Source organism: Phalangium opilio, unplaced genomic scaffold (assembly GCF_054372755.1).
Source record: "Phalangium opilio isolate 3A_F unplaced genomic scaffold, DU_Popi_V2 ptg000209l_1, whole genome shotgun sequence".
NCBI lineage: Eukaryota > Metazoa > Arthropoda > Arachnida > Opiliones > Phalangiidae > Phalangium > Phalangium opilio.
Window position 1 is genome coordinate 3,835,738 of NW_028324217.1, and position 22,936 is coordinate 3,858,673.

The 22,936-nt window shown below is 38.1% G+C and overlaps 3 protein-coding genes across 3 annotated transcripts; 1 reads left to right on the plus strand and 2 right to left on the minus strand.

Moving 5' to 3' along the window:
* Positions 1–271: 271 nt before the first annotated feature.
* Positions 272–2,715, minus strand: LOC149618459 (uncharacterized). Its single transcript, XM_089855162.1, has 2 exons — positions 2,577–2,715; positions 272–1,597 (listed from the first exon to the last, which is right to left on the minus strand). Exon 2 carries the CDS (start codon positions 1,589–1,591, stop codon positions 461–463), a length of 1,131 nt encoding a protein of 376 aa, XP_089711288.1. The 5' UTR covers positions 1,592–1,597; positions 2,577–2,715; the 3' UTR covers positions 272–460.
* Positions 2,716–3,226: 511 nt separating this feature from the next.
* LOC149618460 (tyrosine-protein kinase receptor torso-like) lies at positions 3,227–10,394 on the plus strand. The gene is made up of 22 exons (XM_089855161.1): positions 3,227–3,510; positions 4,157–4,231; positions 4,295–4,375; positions 4,544–4,619; positions 4,687–4,871; positions 4,935–5,058; positions 5,137–5,238; positions 5,298–5,377; positions 5,709–5,880; positions 5,968–6,152; positions 6,579–6,714; positions 6,790–6,920; positions 7,311–7,503; positions 7,564–7,748; positions 7,811–7,886; positions 8,092–8,142; positions 8,220–8,402; positions 8,470–8,532; positions 8,899–8,960; positions 9,039–9,253; positions 9,826–9,963; positions 10,029–10,394. Exons 1-22 carry the CDS (start codon positions 3,292–3,294, stop codon positions 10,144–10,146), a joined length of 2,850 nt encoding a protein of 949 aa, XP_089711287.1. The 5' UTR covers positions 3,227–3,291; the 3' UTR covers positions 10,147–10,394.
* On the minus strand, positions 10,272–22,642 carry LOC149618461 (E3 ubiquitin-protein ligase SHPRH). The gene is made up of 19 exons (XM_089855160.1): positions 22,477–22,642; positions 21,700–21,977; positions 21,387–21,630; positions 19,687–19,963; positions 18,841–19,192; positions 17,993–18,230; positions 17,080–17,283; positions 16,835–16,998; positions 16,189–16,549; positions 15,539–16,100; positions 14,384–14,554; positions 13,908–14,098; positions 13,737–13,807; positions 12,953–13,096; positions 12,765–12,866; positions 12,325–12,678; positions 11,687–11,773; positions 11,447–11,625; positions 10,272–10,608 (listed from the first exon to the last, which is right to left on the minus strand). The coding sequence occupies exons 1-19, from the start codon at positions 22,538–22,540 to the stop codon at positions 10,425–10,427; spliced, it is 4,227 nt and encodes a 1,408-aa protein (XP_089711286.1). The 5' UTR covers positions 22,541–22,642; the 3' UTR covers positions 10,272–10,424.
* Between the last annotated feature and the right edge of the window lie 294 nt (positions 22,643–22,936).

Consider the following 22,936-nt stretch of genomic DNA (forward strand, 5'->3'; position numbering starts at 1 on the left):
AGCTATTCCCATTTTGTGTTACATAAAATCTTATATTTCTTATACTAAGGAGGTAGGAATAATTTACAGTTGGCCAGTTCTAACTCGTCTACAGTGACACTATACATCATTCACAAGCAAGTGGTACACTTTAAGTCGTAGTTTAGGTAGCTGAGACCATTACTACTACAGTCTTATGATTTCACCCCTTTTCCCATCATCATGGACAAGGGGTAGGAAACTTCTGTTCCTTAAAAAGTGTATGTTCAGTCAAATCATTACAACAACAATCTTTAAATAAATTAAAACCTTTATTTAATTACGATTCACAATTACCAAGTTACCGAGTTGAACTAACATTTATTCTTACAGTTTCAGCACCACAAGCTAAAAAACTGCACAGCCCAAGACACCAAGGCAACTCACTCCAATCTAAAGTGGCAGTTAATTTTTCGACCAAGGGCCAAGGAAAAATGCTTGCTCAATAAAATGAACCCATGTACGTCACACTCAGCTCATCAGACAACCTAGCGGGTAAGGACCAAGGATTCCAGTACTGCGAGTTATAATAAACTACATCCCTCGGTTTTAACAGCACCGAAACAACAGAACAATTCTGTTTGCAAGGCTCCGAAGGATGCAATACAATCAGTCGATAACCTTGGCCTTGCGCAATCCAAACGTTAGCAAAATCAGTCATTGGGAGTTGGTATTGCCTAGCTTCGGGTCCGTCGACAAATATAAATCTTTGGAGGGCAACTTCGCTGTTATTAGGGACAAAATAAGGTCTACGAAACACTTGTCTCATAACCCTAGCAGCTGGAACCCTATTTAATTTCCAGGCCACGTGACCATCCCTAGGAAACTCATGAACGACACTATCATTCCATAGATTGTCAAGTGATTCGATGTTATCGGCGTTTGACACAAACTTGGCTGTACCCCTACGTAGTGCTTCCTTGTTACTGTTATATATCTCAGTTAGATTACTGACAGTCACTTCGGACGTCATAAAATCGCGTACAAGGAAAGGTCTTTCGTTGTAACAGTAAGCCTTGCTGTAGTTGGAAAGACCAGTCAAATCCACCAGTGTCCGTACACCTTCGCATGGCCAGCAGTCCAACGGTGGTTCAACAAATAATGGATTCTTCAGCAGACATTCCTCTTCGTGCCATTCCGTTAAGGAATTGTACCTCTTCACAATAGGTAAGGTCCATAAGCGTACTGTTCTCATAACAGGGTAAATCAAGGTTTGCGAATGACGCATGACAAACTTCTGGGTTGGATTATGACAAGAAACAAAGAAGTAAAGAGCCAAAAGAGTGAAAACTAATTTGAAGAAAAATGACAGGCCCATCCAGATGAATTTAATAAGACTCAATGGGTTCAAGAAACTAGGAGTTTGGTTCAAATTGGAGCTGGTTCCGTTTGCGTCTTGTAGACGTGACAGTATTTTCTCAGCACAGTTACCATCAGCGCAGTCGCACTTCAAAATGGTTTGGATTTCGTGTTTTACTACGTCTTTACTGACGTTCCATTCGGACGCGAGGTCCACAATGTCTTGCAGTTCATCAAGAAACTTGTTCATTTCGTCTTGCTTTATGGGTCTCATATTTATCTATGGTTATCAAACGAAGCAAATTGAATGAAGTGACCGACAGTGGACAGTCATTCTAGCCCATGTGCTATCTGCAGGTCAAGTCATGCGAAGGAGTGAATGGGTCATCGTGAACTACACCTCAGCTTGTGAGAAACTACAAGGCTCTACCTCTTAGTAAATACCAATATTGCTAAATACATGCATGGTTAAAGCAAGGAAGATGTAACTGGTTTACAAAAAGGTCTACGAGTAAGCAATAGATGAGAGGCTGAATGTATTTTTGTTATTTTCAACCGAATAAATTGCACCCCTTTCCAAAATATTACTAAATTTCATAGGTTTTCATCCCAAAATATTGCAATATTTGCAAAATTGTTGCAAATAGGGAGCTGCAAGAAAGGTGTGGCTTAAAATTGCCCCTCCTCGGCTCCTCCCCTTACCACCAAAATGGCGGCCGATTTCACAGAGTGAAAGGCTAGTGGGGGAAGGCTCCTGAATGGCTAAGTGAGGGTCTGACGCTTAGTAGGGGAGATTTTCACCCCTTTACAAACTCCTTATTGGTTTGTTCACTGCCACTTTTCCAAAATTTTTATATTTTAGTTCTTTTATAAACTAAAAATAGGCGCTGTTTTACGTCATTCAGAGCCAAAGTTTAAAACATTTGCGTGAATTAACTTAAGTATTTAAAAATAATTCAGTAATTTCTAAAAAAAAAATTGATACTGAACATTGCAACTGAAGAAAACGACATAATTTGCCTCTAATAAAGCCAATATTGATCAAAATTAATGAAAAATTGCGGCTCTAAAAAGCATGCACCTGTACCATGCCTGTACCACTACTCGAAAGTTTAATATTATATTCCATCAAAATTTTATGAACTATATCTATACCAACGTTTTAACTCAAAAAATTAAATATGATACCTTAACTAACAGAAAAATTAATTTTCCAGAAATTTGAATTAGTATTTAATTCAAAATTAAGTTTTTCTCACCTCTTAAATCAAACGTCGGTTTCGACCGTGCTTTCGTCTTGTTTGACTGTGTAGCAGACGACAGAAAGAAAAGACGTAAGTAAACTTTATTACACGGGACCAACGACGGAGCTAATGTTTATAACAGACCACACTAAATAATAAAAACGCGAGAGTTAACGGTAGCCGAGTAATGAAATTTCCAAAAATTACCACAGTGGCGCGAAATTTAAATCTCAAACCTCATTGTTCGTGTGAATTTGTGAGAAATACAGCGGAAAGATTTGCTTTTGTCGTTCCCTAGCCTTGAACTCATTGATGGCACTCCCATAATTCTCAGAGGTACATTTGAAACCTTTTGAAAAGACCGGAAACAAGCGTTTCTCTATCTCATAGGGGTTCCTATAATCGTAGCCAATGTCTCCTGACACTATTACCAAAGGCTAGACCAGAGACAAATTCAACTCTTCGTTGTGCCAATTGATATTGACTCTATTTTAACCCCACCACGGGAAATTGGTTCTTTTCAACAAAAGTGGGGTCAGTGAAAAAATATTGATGTTGGAGATCATACTGGTAGAGAATAAATGGCGGAGCAATATAACGTGATAATCTCCGTAAAGTAGTCCAATTTTTTAAAGAATGGGAAAAGAAAGAAGTTACCAAATTTTGAGTCATTTCTCGTTTTATGTAGCGTGGTTAAGGTCGTAACTTCGCTACTGAGTTTAGTTTGAAAATGAAGATAATTTTAATTAATTTCGGAATTTTAGTGATTTTCGCGATTTTATTGGACGAGGTGAATTGTGTTAATCCTGTACAAAATGATCATCATGATACGATGGAAAGTGATTTGTTAAAATTTAACACTACTTCGGATAAAGCGGCTTTGTTCCATTATCGTTACTATCGTGGACAAATTTCGGACGCACGATGTATCGCGCGGTGCAACGATTTGGTAAGTAGTGATATTTTCTTTACTCATTACGATTCATTTTATAATCAAAGATTCGCGATAATTACACAGTTATTCACGATTATTTCTAAGTTATACGATTCACAATAATTATACCGCATTCTATAGACTACGATTCACGATAATTATACAGCGTTCTATAAACTACGTTTTGCGATAATTATACCACGTCCGATAAACTTCGATTCGCGATAATTATAAGCCGATAATTTAAACAATTTGCGATTATCATAAATTAATTCGAAAAACTAAGATTCACGATTATTTATTATAATATTTCTTAAATAGTATCACGATAATTATAAAATCGATATATTCGATAACCACGATTCACGATAATCGTACTATAATTTTACTAAAATAGTATTACGATAATTATAACATCGATCTATTTGATAAACTACCATCCACGATTATCGTTTGATAATTTTACTTCAATAGTATCACGATAATTATAACATCGATATATTCGATAGTACAGCCATCGTTATCAAAAACGTACTAAGAACCCAAAAATTCAGTATAACCTTGGACCACTATCAAAACAAAAAGCTAGCCTTCCACCTGGTTCCTTTCAGTCCTAGGTTACACTGAAAAATAGTTCAGGTGTTTAAAAAAATTATTTCAGCTAAAGGATAATGTAACCAAATCCAAAAAGCACATGGTTTATAAAATTTCATGCGATTCATTGGACTGTCACACGGTAAAAAAACAGAACATACACAATAAATTTGGTATAAAAATATAAAGTTAAAATAATTTTCAGTGTTATCTTGGATGTAAGTTCGGATCTCAAATTAATCAAACTTGTGAAAACTCTTGTCTTAAAGTAACCAGTACACACAGAGTAAGCTAAACATACTGAACTTCCTACAACCATAAACAACATAAATTATTAAGTATAACATTAAGGTGTTGTCTTACTCGGAAACACACCAAGTGTCATACGTACAGTTGTTGGTTACTTTTTCTGTATCACTAAAAACACTTTTCACATTACCAACCAAAATTTTAGAACTTGTTCAATGTCTGTTCTGAAAGTTGTTCATTTAGAACCAAAATTGAAAAGGAAGGCAACGTTATCAAATCAAGTAAGATTTAACGATCAATGTGTTCCCTGTAGTCTCACAATCAAGCAAATTTAAATCTTAATTAAAGATATGGTTCAAAATGAAGAACTCGACTTCAAACCCGAAGTAATTTGCCAAAGAATGGATGTACACGTCGTAATTGTTGAATTATTTTGGCCAATTAAGTTGGAAAGTAACAATTCTCTTGGCTTTGTCGTGCAAGTACAAACTAGAGATCTTGAAGAAACTAACCGATTCATGGATGCTGGAAATGTATGTAAGGATTTTTGCAGAAAATTAAGGACATTGAATCATATTTTTTTCACTTAATTACAGACTGAACGAAACACAGTTTCACTTGAGTTGAAACCTGACGAAGAATACAGGGTTATCGTGACGGTTGTGACATTGGATGGGACCATTGGTAAAGTGTCCAGTGAATGGTTCAAGACCATGCCTAGTAAGATATTCCAATTACAAGCGTGCTTTGATTGATTTGCCTGCACTTGTTTAATTTTTCGTGTGTTCTTTTGAACAGAGGAGTTGAACTTAGTACCGCCTGAAAACTTCACTATCCATAACCAAGTTGCGTTGACCAAAAGATTGGCTGAAGTTGAAATATCATGGATTCCGCCCAAACGTAATGTTCAGTTATTCGCAAAGCGTTCCAAAATTAATGCTACTGTTCTTTTACTACAGATAAGCCGTGTTTCTATAATATTTATGGTTTACCTTTGAACGCAACGTCATCGTCATACCTTGAACAATCGGTTACACGTGTATGTAACATTGATTTATTTCATTGGTGGCTTTTAAGCGTGATCATGAATACATACAGTTAATAGGAACCTTTGCACCTCGTGTTAATTTCAATGCGGGTTTTGTGGGTATTCCGGGCTTGAGAACTTACTATCCGTCATGAATCATAATACTGATGGCGTTTTTTTTAACCTGCCATTTCATTCGTTGATAGTAACGCGAGTTCCTAGGCGTAAATTTCGTCATAAGTCTAGTTCTTCCCATAAAACACTCCTAGATACGTTCCTATTAGCTGGTGTGATGTGTATCTAAAATTTTAAACACACAATAAATCTTTGTCGAAATTTCTAGCCCGAAGAACTTCTGACACCCATAAAATTATCAGGCCTGTCATACAGTACTTGGTACGAAATTCGCGTATCAACAACCATTCATGGTGAAAACGTGGAAAGTGAATATTCCACATTTGACCTACTAACAAAATCTTGTCTCGAGTTGAACAACTTCAATTTCACAATTTGTGGTAAGCAGATTAATTAAATTCTTCTTCTTTTTTTAATTGGCAAATGGGAAAGCTGAAATTTGTTGTACTACTAACAATTTACAATAGGTCCAAATGCACCAGAAAATATACGAATTGAGAACTTCAGTAACGTAACTACTTGCAAAATATCCTGGAATTGCCCGAAGAATACCACTTCGAATAATCAAGTTTCGGAATATAAGATTAAAATAAGTGAGGAATATTACGAAGGGGCAACGAATTTAGTACCGGAAGAAATATACGTTGATGGGGTCAGTACCATATTTTTAAATCATTAATGGGACACAAAAAATATATGTTCCATAAGCATGACACTACCTATTCGAGTTCGTAATGCTACCGAGAGACTTACAGTACTCGAGATAACTAGTTCGAGAAGGAGAACGACAATTAAGCGAGTCAATTGAAGTCCTAACTACACTGGGTGGTGGTGGTTAATTAATTTTGCATGCAGGACCAAGTTCCACCTAGGCCCTATTTAGTCTGAACTTACTAAGTTACCCAAATTTGACAGCAGCGCCTCACTCACCAGGCGTATGTCGCTTTACCCTGAATCTATGACGTTTCACCTAAGTCACTTCAGTAAACAATGACAAACTTATGGAACATATCTTATGAACTTATTTCTATCTTACATAACTTATTAAAGCAACATTTCACGGTATCTTTCATTGTAGAATGTTACCAGTGTTGAATTAACACTACCCAAGCTTCAATACACGTCCTACCAAGTTAGCGTTTTCGCAGTAAGTCCCGGAGGTTTGAGTGATCCAGTGTCAACAATTGTAACGCTGAAAAAAGCCGAACCTGCTGGTAATTGACCTCACGATTTGGTTTTAAAATGCCTGAAAAAATATTTTGTTACCTGACCGTTTTTTGTAACTTCAGATACGAAACTAAATTGGGTGACATGGGTTTTAACTGTCATTGGTGGAATTTTGTCATTATTTTGTGTCGTCTTAATAGTTAACCATATTAGAAATGTCAATTCCGATATCAACTCATGCTTGCTTAGTAGCGTAAGTTGAAATAATTTTTACTGGGTCTGGTAATTTTGAACAAAGTTGGCAGGCCTTTGAAGGGAAGCGTGATTAGTTGTTAATTTATCAATTCCTTATCGCTAAAATGATCTGAATGCACCATTAAATTAATTACAAACATTAGTTTGGATTAATAAAAATACGTATAGTACATAACCCTATAATACTCGGCATAAGTATGGGCCGAAAGTATGCCCAGTCTTCATTAAAAGGGGCGTGTCCTATCGGGGTATTTCGCGCCTACTGGTACCGGTATTTCCGGAAACCGAAACCATAACCTAAACAGAGTAATTTAACGCGATAACGAATTGATATCTTGACACTAAACGTGAATCACAAAACTTGAGTTTTTAATAAAAATATTCGCAGAAAAAACCGCAAATTAAAAATAGCTGGGTCTCACCTCTAAAGAGAAAACTGCTCAACAAATGCCCATATCATATTGATATTAATATGATATGTTTGAAAGAAGTACTTGGATCAGGTGCCTTTGGCGTTGTCCATAAGGGTACAGCCATGATAAGAGGCGTTGAAGAAATAGTAGCTATTAAAATGCTTAAAGGTACAATGCAGTTTTCATTGCAATAAATATTGAACATAAAATGAATTGCGCAATTTACAGAAAGTGCGTCAAACGAAGCTGAATCTAGTTTATTAGAAGAAATTGAAATGTTGAAATTTTTGGGTCATCACCCACACATCGTGACATTGAGAGGATATGTCATTTCTTTACCCAAAATCGCTTTACTTGTCGAATACTGCGAACTTGGCGATCTTAAAAAATACTTGGATAATTTAAGAGAAGAGGTGCTTTGATCATTTTGCGCTGCTGTAGTTTTAAGTATGTTAATAATTTTCTTCAAAACTAGAGCGTCAAACTACTTTTATCGGATGAATCTGGATTTGGCAGTAAAAGTGGTTGTAATACAAGTTTGAATGATTCGGGTAATGAACGGCGTAGAAGTTCATAAGATATGTTCCGTAAGTTTGCGACTGGTTACCAACTGGAGCTTGTCATGAAGTGATTGAAGTAGGGCCTAGATTCACGGTAACAAACTTGTACAGAAAGTGTCATTCTTATGGAACATATCTTATAAACTTATGTTAACGGGTAATTAAAGCAAGTATTTTTAATTGGGTACTTTTATAGGGTCTCTCGGTTGCGATCGTTCTTACAACTCTTCCCTGAATGAACTTGAAGGTAAGATGATAATATCCACCAGTATGCTTTACTTTACTAAAACAATATCTGGACCTTCCTCCACATAAAACTTAAAGGTATAACAACTGAACTTCTTGATGATCAAATGAAAGATATTCCAGTTATAACGGAACGTACCAATGATTCCGGACTTTGCAGTTCTTCTAAGTCAAATTCCTTACAAAGGGCTTCGAGCAATGTTAGCGGTAACAGTAACGTTTCCACTGATTCTGATAATGGATCAGATTTACAAAGTTCGGGTAATGAAGATTTATAATATGAAATATATTCCTTTGTTGATTTCAATCTTTTTACGTAACGGTGTAGTTTCCGGTTCAGGGTCGGTTGTATTTAATAGTGTCTATGATTCAAGTTGTTCTTCAGTTGAAGGTAATCCCCAGCTCCTCAATATCCGTTATTCCTAATTGTCTTTGCTGATACCTTAAGTTCATAAGATATGTTCCTATACTTCGTAATGCTATTTGCTATCTGAGACTTACTGAGAGCTAGTTCAAGAACCACAAGTGAGAATTGAAGTCCTACACTCGGTGGTTAATTTTGCAGGACCAAGTTCCATCTAGTCCCTATTTAGTCTGAACTTACTAAGCCCAAATTTGACAGCGCCTCACCAGGCGTCTTCGCTTTACCCTGAATCTATGACCTACTTCAATCACTTCATGACAAGCTCTCAGTGACGAACTCATGGAACATATCTTATGAACTTATGATGATGTTGATGAAAAATTGTAATTTTAGCTAAATGGGAGCAATACGCAAAGAAGTTCGTTTCCTACGCAAGGCAAATTGCAATTGGAATGGTAAGTGTGAACACTTCATCTATGGTTTGAAGCATAATGCTTAACCTCAGTTTGTTGCATTAATAAACTTATTCGCAGGATTTTTTGGCATCGAACAAAGTTATTCACAGAGATCTAGCAGCAAGAAACATTCTCCTTTTCTCGCAAGATCAAGTGAAGATCACCGACTTTGGTCTCAGCCGAGATATCTACGAATGCGGTGTCTATAGCAAATCATCCAGCGGAATGTTACCCATCAAATGGATGGCTTTGGAATCGATAATTAGTCAAACTTACACAACAAAGAGCGATGTGTACGTATTGAAATAACTATATTTTGTATTTAACACAAGTCTCGGACATGGTAGATTAGTAGGAATGTATGGGGCGCCAAAGGAGCCGAAGTTAGTATTTGCCATGTTGTCGTTTGGTCACAATGAACGCAATCCAATCTAAACATTGTATGACACTTCCTATACAAGTTCGTAATGCTACTGAGAGATGGACTTACAGTTCTCGAGATAACTAGTTCGAGGGAGAACGACGGAAGCGAGTCAATTGAAGTCCAACTACACTCGGTGGTGGTTAATTAATTTTGCAGGACCAAGTTCCATCTAGGTCCTATTTAGTCTGAACTTACTAAGCCCAAATTTGACAGCAGCGCCCCACTCACCAGGCGTGTCGCTTTACCCTGAATCTATGCCATACTTCAATCACTTCAAAATTACAAGCTCCAGCTAGTTTGTAACCAGTGACAAACTTATCACGGAACATATCTTAAGAACTTATGACTAAACCAGAAACTGTTCGGAGACCATTTACCATTGTATCACCTCACCCATTCTCAATATAATAGATGCCGTGATATTTTTGTTTTTCATCACAGATGGTCATTTGGAATACTTTTATGGGAAATCATTTCGCTTGGTGGTACGCCATATCCAGGTTATTCAAACCGAGAAGTTCTCCCATTATTGCAAAGCGGATACAGAATGGCAAAACCATGTTACCTCTCCGATGAAATGTAGATACTTTCTCAGCACATGAAAACCAACCAAGTCTTAATTATCTAACTTAAAATAATTTCAGTTACGAAATCATGGAAAATTGTTGGAGAAGCGACCCGGGTTCACGTCCGAGTTTCAAGAAGTTACAATTATCACTCGAGAAAGTTTTGGAAGGTTTCGAAACGTACATTTCCATGTAACTTGAGTACGCAGTTACGGATGTTACTTATGTAATTTCTGAAGTCTCTTTTTACTGATTTTTAAAATGTTTTAACAATTGCTGTTACTTTTAAATGTTATCGTATTGTAATGTAAAACAATGTGATGTGATTATGTGAAGCATCTTTATAATAAAAACCTTCGATCCAAGTAAAAGACAATGTGTTTTAAAATTATTATCAATGTTAAATTGAACCCGCATGTTGTTTTAAAAAATCATGTACATTTTTTTTAAAAAAAAAAGGAAATTCAATTAATCCTAATCAACTTCATCAAGATCCATCATCTCCTCTTGGGGATTTGAAAATAAATCCGAAAGTTCTTGCAACGTCATTTCTTTATCATCGTTTTTGGAATACGATGTACCGTTTGATGTTTTAACAACATTGTATACCTTTTCTTCGATGGTATTTTTAACTATGAATCTATGGAATGTTGTCTCTCTGAAAGAAATATTACCTTTCATCAGAAGTATATAATATACTTCTCTTCGGGAGAAGTGTACAAAGTGTCATATCTTTCTTGTATTAAATTCCCTTATGCTAAAACATGTATTACACTGTCTATTATTTATCATTAAAGCAAATGTGGGCTTCTGTGACACCCCTAACATGCTGGATTATCTTCTACAAACTCAGGAACCAATCAGAACTCAGGGTTCGTACAAAATTTTTGGAATGAAATTCCTAGCTGACTTTTCCAGGTTTTCCCTGACTAAATTCCACAAATTTCCCTGACCATTTGCAATAACGTACATGGCGAACGTATATGAAAACCAATCTATATATTCACTCAAATAATTTTTGCACGAGTTATTTTTATAAAAATTAGCCAATTAATTCGTTAAAATTTAATTTAAAGTAAATCATAAATAACCTGAGCGAGCGAAGCGAGCTCCGCGAATTTGGGGCTTTGCTCAAATCTCAGACAAAAAATTTTCTGATCACCATTATACTTTAAATTTCCCTCCAATATATTTTTCCCTGACATTTCCCTGACTTTTTAGGTCCATTTCAAATTTCCCTGACTTTTTAGACCCATTTTCAATTTCCCTGACTTTTCCAGGTTTTCCAGGTCGTGTACGAACCCTGGAACTGGTTAACGTCGAGGGCGTAACTAAAACTAGCCTTTCTAAGCTCCAACCCTCGACTATGCGTGGGAGCATCTAGTGGCTTTGTTAGAACTAAACCACAGGCGAAACTTAATTGCTTTAAACAGATGCTAAACTCCAATAATTAAAATTAAGTTAATGACAAATTGTTAATTATAATCGGATCCTACTTCGTTTGACCAAGACGGTGAACTCGTCCTAAGGCTTGTTTCTCGGCACCAGCATTTAGAAGTGGTTCAACAAATATCACATGAGTGGCTTCGATCAAATTAAGTCCATTTGCCCCAGATTGTATCGGAAGCAACAATACATTCTTCTCGGGGTCACTTTTAAACAATTTCACACTTTTCTACGAAAGAATTGCAAAATAATCATAGTTGTTAAATCGAAATAAGATAGAACTTTCAAACCTGGAATTTCGCTTGATCACTGGCGATCACGTAAGGGACATCATTATCATTCAGGGCTTCAACAAGAATACTTAAAACCTTATTCCACTGAAAATAAAAGACGGGGCGGGAAGGGGGTTGGGGTTCAATGAAGCCCTTCCTTAGTCACGTGTCTATGACCGACCATAAGTTTATAAGCGATATGTTCCGTTCCATAAGTATGAATGTCACTACCAATACAAGTTCGTAAAAATGCTACTGAGATGGACTTACAGTACTCGAGATAACTAGTTCGAGAAGGAGAACGACGGAATTAAGCGAGTCAATTGAATTGAAGTCCTACCTGCTACACTCGGTGCAGGTGGTTAATTAATTTTGCAGCAAGGACCAAGATAATTCCATCTAGGTCCTATTTAGTCTGAACTTACTAAGTTACCCAAATTTGACAGCAGCGCCATACTCACCAGGCGTATGTCGCTCGCTTTACCCTGAATCTATGACCTATGACCTACTTCAATCACTTCAAAATTATAAGCTCCAGTTTCTAAGTTACCAGAGATTAACAAACTTATATTACGGAACATATCTTATGAACGAACTTATGGTGACTTTGATTTTACTAAACCACACCCGCGACTTTCTTTACAACAATTACTTACCGAAGAAAAGACTAAAATCTTTGGTTTCGGTTTCTCTTTCAGAAGAAATATGAGACATTTTACAACCGCAATTATTTTAGTCGAAAAACTTCCCTTAATTTCAATCGCTTCTGGCGAATCAATTTCGGTGTTAGCGTCAACGTAACATATCTCATCATGAGAAGTATTTTGTCGACAAACAGGACACTTAATATTTGGTAGAATAGGCCTATTTCTTGTACTCATCGTAACTAAGACCCGAACGCAATCATTGCATAAATTATGACCGCAATTTAAAACAACCCATTCATTCCCCATATCTTTAACGCAGATCGGGCATTCTTTATTTAATGCCTGGTTTCCGACTTGCTGAGTCTTAATTAAGAAAGAAAATTTATTAAAGTATGTTAATTAAATTAATTGCTTTGTGGGTCTTTAATTAAGAGGATCATATAATTTACCTTCACTAGATTCTGCAGGTAGAGTAATCTACCCTTTTTACGTTTAAGACTAATTTGGGCGTTCATTTTGTCATTTAATAGGTCAAAGTTCATAGCTGGTACCTATGCGACAAAATTAGGTTACTTTCATTAAAGTGGCAATTGCTTTAATTAAACCAGAGCCGAAAGTTCTAATTAATGATTCTTACACGAGCTGATTCCAATATATAAATGACAGGAGGATCTGCAATTGGTTCTCCAGGAGCCCTGACTCTCATTCTTATTTTAGCCATTTCAATATCGTCAATCGCCGAAACATAATCACGAATATTTCTCCATACATTTCTCATAGCCTAAAATTTAACATAAGGTAACATAACATTATACCTTAATTTTTAAAGAACGGATGCTTTTTCTAAATATAAAATTAATTAAATATTAAGAAAAAGAATAAACGGAATTAAATATTAAAAAATTAAAATAAATAAATAAATGATTTCTTATTACAATATGATAATTAGTACATTTAATTAGAATTAAAAATAATCAAGGACTACTGCCTCGCTATCCGCCATTGGTTTAGTGCAGGCGTCTGCTAGCCCGAACCACTTATCCCTACGGGATTGGTTCAATTCTCACAGGGTGAGAGAGGTAAGGTAAGGTCATGGTTCTGGCTAGCAGACGCCTGTAGTAAATCAATGGCGCAGTGGCGTCTGCTAGCCAGAACCTCTTACCCATACGGGATTGGTTGAATTCTCACAGGCTGAGAGAGGTAAGGGGTAAGGTCATGGTTCTGGCTAGCATACGCCTGCACTAAACCAATGGCGGATGGCGAGGCAGTAGTCCTTGATTATTTTTAAGACTAATTAAATGTACTAATTATCATATTGTAATAAGAAATCATTTATTTCTATTTTTAATAATATTTAATTCCTTTTATATTTATAGAAAAAGTAGCCGTTCTTTTAAATTAAGGTATAATGTTATATGTACCTTAAATTCTTTTTTGTAACTATCTAGTAACTTAAGATGAGTAGTACCATCATCTATAACTTCTTTATCACCTTAAAAAAACACATATTTACACATTCCCTTCGAACAAATTAAAAGTAAACACCACCGTTAATGGTAGTACATAACATAACATAACATAACATAACGTACAATTAATGTTTTTAGCAATTCCATGTATTGCTTTGAGTACAATTTCAATCTCACTTTCGGCCCACGTTCCCCGGCTTTTTGTAGCCAATTCCGTATCATTAATGGATTTCCAAAATTTTGTGTCTTTTTCAAAACGGTAAAGACACGATTCGTAATCATTGAATAGACTGTCTACTTTGCAAAAAGTGCATCTTTACGGATAATTACTTATTATTAGTCACGTGGGGAAAACTTCCTTAAAGGGCTCCTTCGGACCCTTAGACACATGGCCCCGCGGATTTCCGAGCCCCCCTACCTAACCAGAGGGAGGGAGTGAAAGAAGGGGGATACTAACAAGGAGGAAACTACTTAGGGGTCGGAAATCGGTGGGGCAAAGTGTTGAGGAAGATCGTCTATAAAGAGGGGATGGAAATCCGTGGGGCCATGTGTCTAAGGGTCCGAAGAAGCCCTTTAACCTAATTAACTTCTTATCTTACTTAACGTGTTCATAACTTGGTCTTAAATGACATTCAATTGCTTGGTTAATTTCTTCCTTTGATGGAGATAATGAAAGTTTGCTAACAGCCTTGCTTAATTCTTTACGCGCGGATTCTAATTGGTCAATTTCTTTGACTAAAATGTATTTCAAGCCACTCATGGAGTGGAATCTAAAATGAGCACGAGTAATTTTAAGTTTTACAAACTCTTCAAAACTACTTAATTCATTTGGGGTACACATAAAGCAACTTTGCAACGTCATTGCTCTAAGTTAAAAGGCCCCATCAGAGGCTTGCGGGAGCCCTATGCATTGCCTATTGGTACTGAGAGGGTTGGAGCTACGGGGACGTGACGTTAATATCAGTAGTCTAAATTGAATATGGCCTTAGCTGACGACTTCCAATTTGGTCGCCCAAAAGCGAGGTAAGGTATAGGAGGGCATGACGCCACGAGAAAGTCCGTGGTAGCAGACTATACGCACAAAGGGGGACTTGCTTTACTTTTTGCAAAGCTACTGCGCCCGCAAGCCTTCTTAAAGCCTCATGGAGCCCCTAATACGCTTTATAATGCACACCAAATTTGCATTGAAAGAGGCGAGAACCAATCGGAACTCGTTAACGTCGAGGGCGGAGCTAAAACTAGCTAAGCCTTAGCGGGAACTCCAACCCTCGACTATGAAAGCATGTAGGGGCATTGGTTTAAGCTAAACCACAGCCGAGACTTAATTGCTATAAGCAAATGTGGGCTCCTATTGCGCCAATAACACATTGGCTACCAACTTTACCTTGTCAGAGGCGGGAATCGATCGGAAGTTGCTTATGTCAAGGGCGGAGCTAAAACTAGCCATTGCTAAACCTTAGCGGGACCTCCAACCCTCGACTATGTAAGCATCTAGGGGCATTTGGTTTAAACTAAACCACAGCCGAGACTTAACTGCTTTAAGCAAATGTCGTCTCCTATGGCGCCCCTAACACACTGGCTACCAAATTTACCTTGCCAGAGGCGAGAATTAACCAATCGGAACTCGTTAACGTCGAGGGTGGAGCTAAGTTTAGCGGGACCTCCAACCCTCGACTATGGGATCATCTAGGGGCAAAGGAACTAAACCACACCCTAGACCAGCTTTAAAGGAATAAGAGTAGCGTTTAACTTACGTTTTATCCAATTTAGAATCCTTAATTTGTCTATCACATAAACACTCCTTGACTTTCAAAATAACCGTGTCTTCTTGCATGATTTCTTTGGTCTTTTTCAAGACACCAAAACACCAGGCACTCACATCCCCCAACTGTATTTGAGATAAATCCTCTTTGATCGAATTTTTGGTGGTTTTAAGGACCTCGATAGACTCATTCGCGATATCCTTGTACTTATTAAGATGCTTATTTATAACTTCTTGGGCCCTTTCTCTAAGCTTATCATCGTCTAATGTCCGGCCGATATTATAAGGATTTTCTAATGCAAATTCACCATTGGAATCCTCATCTGTATCGTTAGACACGTCATGATCATCTTTGGAATTAGGCCTATCTAGTTTTTTAGGTTTAGCTTTAATGTGTCGTTCTAGAACATCGGCCAGATTTAAAAGAGCGTGGATTATTTGAAGACGATCTGTCTTTATGATGTCCACGTGTTCTTTTTCAAGTTGAAGGACTTCGCGGTACAATTCAACGGACCTTTTTATATCCCCTAGAATTTGGGATATGCCCGCAAGGCCTACAACACATTAAGATTTGTATCCAATTAAAACGTCTCATAATTCTTTCTTGACCCGTGGCAACCCTGAGTCGAACTTTCAACTCACCATTAATAGCGGCGATAAGCTGTCGATGATGTTCTTCACATTCCAATTTACATTTCTTGAGCAACTCCTTTAAGAGTCCATCCATAGTCATTGTTTTCTTCTTAAGAGGTAAGTAAAGGCCCCTTCCAGTGGAAACGGCTTGAGGATGGCAACAAGCTTGCCTAAGTTGCAATAAAGGCGCTATGACCTTGCCAAGTGTATGACGGTCCAAACTTTTCAATTTGCATTCTTTGTTTGGAAACTTTGTAAGACTAAGTCTAGTTTGTTCCGAACATTTCTCGTGTTGTCTAGCGTAGAAATATTCCTCAACTGGCGAAAAGTCTAACATATGGACCACTTCCTTTTGAGTAGGAATGCAGATCTGTCCCAAAAAACATGAATCACGTGTGTAATTGGGCGAAGTCTTGTCCCTTAACCACTTGCAATTGCACATTCAGCACATGGCGCCTCTATCATGCTGGCTACACTAATTTTATCTTTCCAACTGAAGGAACCAATCAGAACCCATGCCCAAGGGCGGAGCTAAAACTAGGCTAAGCTAAACTTAGCGGGACCCCCACCCCTTGACTATGTAAGCATCTAGGGGCCGTTGTTTAAACAAAACCATGCACCACAGCCGAGACTTTCTTCAAGAATCAAAGCTTACTTGGTCCAAGACATTTTTCTTAGCAGTTCTCCAGAAACAAGAAGATATTACATCAATCAATGGTTCGGCATGACCTTCGCAATAAGGGTCATACAGTAAAATTTTCCACCATTTCTCATAATCGTAAGGGTCTTCTCCTAAGAGTTTAAGCAGACCAAAAAAGTCTACGGAAATACGAGAACGAAACGGCACAACTATGGTTCAAACTCATTCTTCGGGTTAAAATTTACTAAGCTGCGCCTAACCTTTAATACTTTGCTGTATGGGAGTACCAGTCACGCACCATAGATTAACTAAATGTATTTTGGACGCAAAAAGGGAAACGGTTGATGATTGAGCCCCAACCATTTGGGCTTCATCAAAGCAGGCCCGCCACCATTGGACAGAAAGTAGGGGTGACGGTACCGATATAAACTTTTTGGGATGTCTCAGCTTTCTTTCGCCATCCTCTATTGTTATTGAAGGATATTAACAGTGATTTTGTAGCACACAGTGCCGGGTCAACACCCTCGGGGGCCCACTGCGATATAATAGCAGCTGAGAGCTTAAGGCTGACCATCGGGGCCCCTAAGACAGTGCCAAGTGGATAATCCGGCACTGGCAGCACATATCAGGCGCCTGACTACCATCGGGGCCCCCCAAGACAGTGCCTAGTGGATAATCCGGTACTGGCAGCACATATCAGGCGCCTGACTCCCATCGGGGCCCCAAAGACATTGCCTAGTGGATAATCCGGTACTGGCAGCACATATCAGGCGCCTGACTCCCATCGGGGCCCCCAAGACAGTGCCAAGTGGATAATCCAGCACTGGCAGCACATATCAGGCGCCTGACTCCCATCGGGGCCCCCAAGACAGTGCCTAGTGGATAATCCGGCACTGGCAGCACATATCAGGCGCCTGACTCCCATCGGGGCCCCCCAAGACAGTGCCTGGTGGATAATCCGGCACTGACAGCATGTATCAGGCGCCTGACCCCCATCGGGGCCCCCAAGACAGTGCCTAATGGATAATCCGGCACTGGCAGCACATATCAGGCGCCTGACTCCCATCAGGGCCCCCCAAGACAGTGCCAAGTAGATAATCTGGCACTGGCAGCACATATCAGGCGCCTGACTCAACAAAGTCTACAATAAGACTTCGATCTGTTCAAACTTACTTCTGGTATGCCAAGGCAAATCAACATAATTGATCTCCTGCCTGAAAATCTCGTAGGTAGTCAAGACAATGTCGTAAGAGGCTAAAGTATAAGGTTGTATGTATTTTTTGCCCTTAACCCCATCATAAACAAAATAAGTAAGGGTGTCTTTCGAAAGGTGCTTTTCAATTTCTTCAATCCATTGATGACTTATGGAAGCGGGAGTGACGATTAACGTGGTTTTTGCAGCGTAACGTGGCTAGAACACAAATGAAAACGTGATGTTTTTCCTTAGTATTGTCACAAAAGGAGAAAAATCAGAAGAGACCCGGGGGAATTGTATCAAATAGACCTATCTCAGAGGTCTTAGTGTGACGTCACCCATGCTATAGAGTGGTACTGAGAGAGGGGAGGACCTACGGCAAAATAGTATGGCCTGAGCTGACGACTTCCAATATGGTCGCCTAAACCGCGGGATGGTGTGACGTCAAGAGAAAGTTAGTGGTAGCAGACTATATGCCCATAGAACTATCCAAAGCGGTACCAAACATGGCCGCCAACTGCCAAAGCTACACCCGCGTGCCGTACGTTAATTTCACTTGGGCACTGACGTCACAACTGAGATGGCTCTATAGTGTGTTACCACGAACTTTGTAGTGACGTCACATGCTCTCATCTCTTACCTTATTTTCAGGCGACCATATTGGCAGTCGCGAGACGTCGTCAGCTTGGGCAATACAAATTCGGGACCCAATATTGACGTCACAGTTTTTCCCCCCTACCTTCGTGGTAGCACACTATATCATCGTGACACCACAATAAATTCCATGGGGCCGCTTCTGTTTTGCCCTTAAATTATTATTCCTTACAGTGGTAGGGTCTTGCCAACAATGCGGACAAAGATAGTCTAAATGACACTCCTCAAAATCATAACCGAAACATTGCGAATGTTGCCAAACACCGCATTTGCAGCATTGAACAACCTCCGACTTTTCATCGTCATTTAAGTTTTCAATCGAGGAAAAACCACAAATGCATCTAATAGAATCATCCGTAAGACTGTTTGAGTCTTTAGGAGGTAGTTCGTAATTGGTGGTAATGGGAGGTCTCGGATTTAGAACTACTAAAGCTAAAATCTCTATGGACTTTCCAAGACCCATCTCATCAGCTAGAATACCACCCGGTGAGCTAGGACGTGTGTACGGAACTCCTAAGTACACTCTAGAAAACCATACAAACGCACTGTTTAAAACGGACACAAAACCTTCGGCAACCATAAGTTTATAAGTGATATGTTCCGTTCCATAAGTATGAATGGCACTACCTACACAAGTTCGTAAAAATGCTACTGAGATGGACTTACAGTACTCGAGATAACTAGTTCGAGAAGGAGAACGACGGAATTAAGCGAGTCAATTGAAGTCCTAACTACACTCGGTGCAGGTGGTTAATTAATTTTGCAGCTAGGACCAAGTTCCATTCCATCTAGGTCCTATTTAGTCTGAACGTTACTAAGTTACCCAAATTTGACAGCAGCGCCCCACTCACCAGGCGTATGTCGCTCGCTTTACCCTGAATCTATGACCTATGACCTACTTCAACGACTTCAAAATTACAAGCACCAGTTTCTAAGTTACCAGAGATTAACAAACTTATATTACGGAACATATCACTTATAAACTTATGCTTCTACTAAATGTATCAAGGGTCCTTACTGTCCAGTGTATTTGTTTATATATATGGTTTGGTCACAGAGTGTGTTAAGTTTAGCGTATAATGGGTGAAGCCGTTCAGATTTATGATCTGTTTCTCTGTGAAGCATCCATTTTATTGCTTGAGATTGATACTTTCTTAGATCGACCGATACCAAAGAGTTTTGTGGTAAAGAACATTCGTCATATTTTAATGTAGTTTGTCTTATTCTAATTTGATCATAAAGCGTTTCGGTGTTGTGAAGTGGCCATGTTACCTTTGGCGTTTCGTAAGGAGCGTCTTTATATAATATAAGAGTAATTACGAAGCTATATTTAAGGCCAGAAATATCAAAAACAATATATTTATAGGGATAGTAATGTTTAAATAGTTTGACTTCATGTTATGACCATGGATAAAGAATGGGCGTGAGGAAATTTGTTTTCACGCTATAGGATAGGCAACTCCCTATCTCCGACGGCAGCTTATTCTATATATACTCTGTTCCAACTTCGGTTGTCAGCACGCGCAAAGCTAGGTCTCTACGTAACGTAGCTTTGTGCGTGCTGACAACAGACGAACGAAATACACATTTTCAGGATCTAAATCTCGAGATTTTAGATCCTGAACATGGATAGTTCTTGTCGCCAAAGATCTCTAGCTCACAACTATAGACTATAGCTAACTGTGATGCCATTTTTATCAACAGGGCGACGTCATAACAGTGTTGTTTTCTTTAAGATGTCTTCCAAGGTTATTTTTAAGCAAATTTCGGCACCTTAGGCGCCCATAACATGCTATCAAATCTTACACAACCCAATTTAACTTTACAAGGGATGGACAGCAACTAATCACAACTCGTTAATGTCGAGGGGCGGAGCTAAAACTAGCCTTTGTTAAGCTTAGGGGTAGTCGGTATCACCTATCAACATCTGGTGGCAATTCTTTAAACTAAACCAAGGAAGGAAAGGAACCAATCACAACTCGTTAATGTCGAGGGGCGGAGCTATAACTAGCCTTTGTTAAGCTTAGGGGTAGTCGGTATCACCTATCGACATCTGGTGGCAATTCTTTAAACTAAACCAAGGAAGGAAAGGAACCAATCACAACTCGTTAATGTCGAGGGGCGGAGCTATAACTAGCCTTTGTTAAGCTTAGGGGTAGTCGGTATCACCTATCGACATCTGGTGGCAATTCTTTAAACTAAACCAAGGATGGAAAGGAACCAATCACAACTCGTTTATGTCGAGGGGCGGAGCTAAAACTAGCCTTTATTAAGCTTAACGGGGTAGTCAACGCCACCTATCGACATCTGGTGGCAATTCTTTGAACTAAACCAAATCCGATACTAAATTTCTTAACTTAAACGGGAAAGGTAAGCAACCAATCACAACTCGTTAATGTCGAGGGGCGGAGCTAAAACTAGCCTTTATTAAGCTTAACGGGGTAGTCAACGCCACCTATCGACATCTGGTGGCAATTCTTTGAACTAAACCAAATCCGATACTAAATTTCTTAACTTAAACGGGAAAGGTAAGCAACCAATCACAACTCGTTAATGTCGAGGGGCGGAGCTAAAAGTTGTCTTTATTAAGCTTGACGGGGTAGTCAACGTCACCTATCGACATCTGGTGGCAATTTATTGAACTAAACCAAAGCCGATACTAAATGTCTTAACTTAAACATTTCTATCCCTTTAAACATGTTCCTATTTGTGACGTACCACCAATGACGATGTCCTTATTGAAGAAACATAGCGTTACCAAGAAAGAGTCCTTAAGTTTAAACACATTACTTAATTCACTTTCTTTCACAATTTCTTTCCCTATTTGTACAGACACGCAAAATTTCAGAGGTTCATTTTTCGTAGGAGGAACGTTTATCGTCTCCTCAATTGACAAATTGAAATGTTTAAGACCAGAGAGAATTTCGAATGGTACAGTACAATTAACTGGCGAATAATGTACCTAAAAATATTACCGACATATATTTAAAACAGATTAAAATTAATTAATTTGTGATGGCGGCTGGCGTACAATTTTAAATTGTTCTTTCGGTTTCTCTTCATAATAAACGAAGCTTTTATTTGGGTCTTCGCTAACGTATAAGTAAAGAGCGTTTGTCAATGGAATATTGGGTATAGAATCGGAGTTATTTGAGGGAAGGAGTTCCAAGTAGAAACGGCCAATTTTAAAATAGGACTCAGTGTCGTGACAAATTTTTAAGTAAAATTTGCAACTTTCTAAATAGTTCTCGAGAACTGGATCCAATTTTTTCTTTTTCGATCTTTTGCTGTACTTTATAGTTATACCACCTGTGAAAATATGTGTTTAAAAATTTTGAGATTAACGTAGGAATAATGTGTATTTAATGTCCAAGTTACGGCAAATTAGTTTGCCATTAAAGCAGGACATGGAGGTTCTTAGTGACATTTATTAATAAAACATCAAAATTTAATTAGAGAAATTAACTACAACGGCAAGAGGTTTTTGTTCGGCTAAATTGAAGAATAGCCCCTGCTCTTCCAAACTTAATAAATCATATACCAAATGAAAGAATACGCCTTCCTCTATTCATTGCACACCATTATAATAGGCGCAAACAATAATTAACATTAAAAAACTATCTAAGATTGAGAGAAATGTGTGACAGTTGTTTTACTTAAATTAATTAACTTAATTAGTAGATGCAAATGTCAGACTTAATTAATTGCACCATGATTGCACATGGTTATATACACGGTAACGTCAGTGCGTATTTATTTTTACATGGTTTTCTTTTACGGTCACATTGAAAGAGAGAAACGATCTTACTTGAATTCCCACAATTAACAATATCGGCTTGTTCCTCATTTTCCGTTTGTTCTTGAGAATTCATGTCAATAATATTCACCTTTCACAAATCGAAATACTGTTTATTAAGTCAGCTTAAACGCTGTTGACAAACTTGACACACACTAATTTGTATGGCACAACCATTGGTTGTCGTCACTCAGTCAGTCAGGGACTGTCACTGTCAGGCAGAAAAACACGGGCGGGAGGTAATTCAGAACTCGCGAAGGAAAATACTTGTATGAACCACTTTCAGACCTATCTATTATTATATTTATTAATTGCGCTTTTAAAAGCTATTTAAGCGAATTAATACATTAAAATTTATATAATAATAAAAAGCCTATATTTAAATGAAATACCATAAAATATCAATTTCAATTTTACACAATTTAAAATGAAAATATGAAAACTGGCACATACAATCTTCATTAAATTTAAG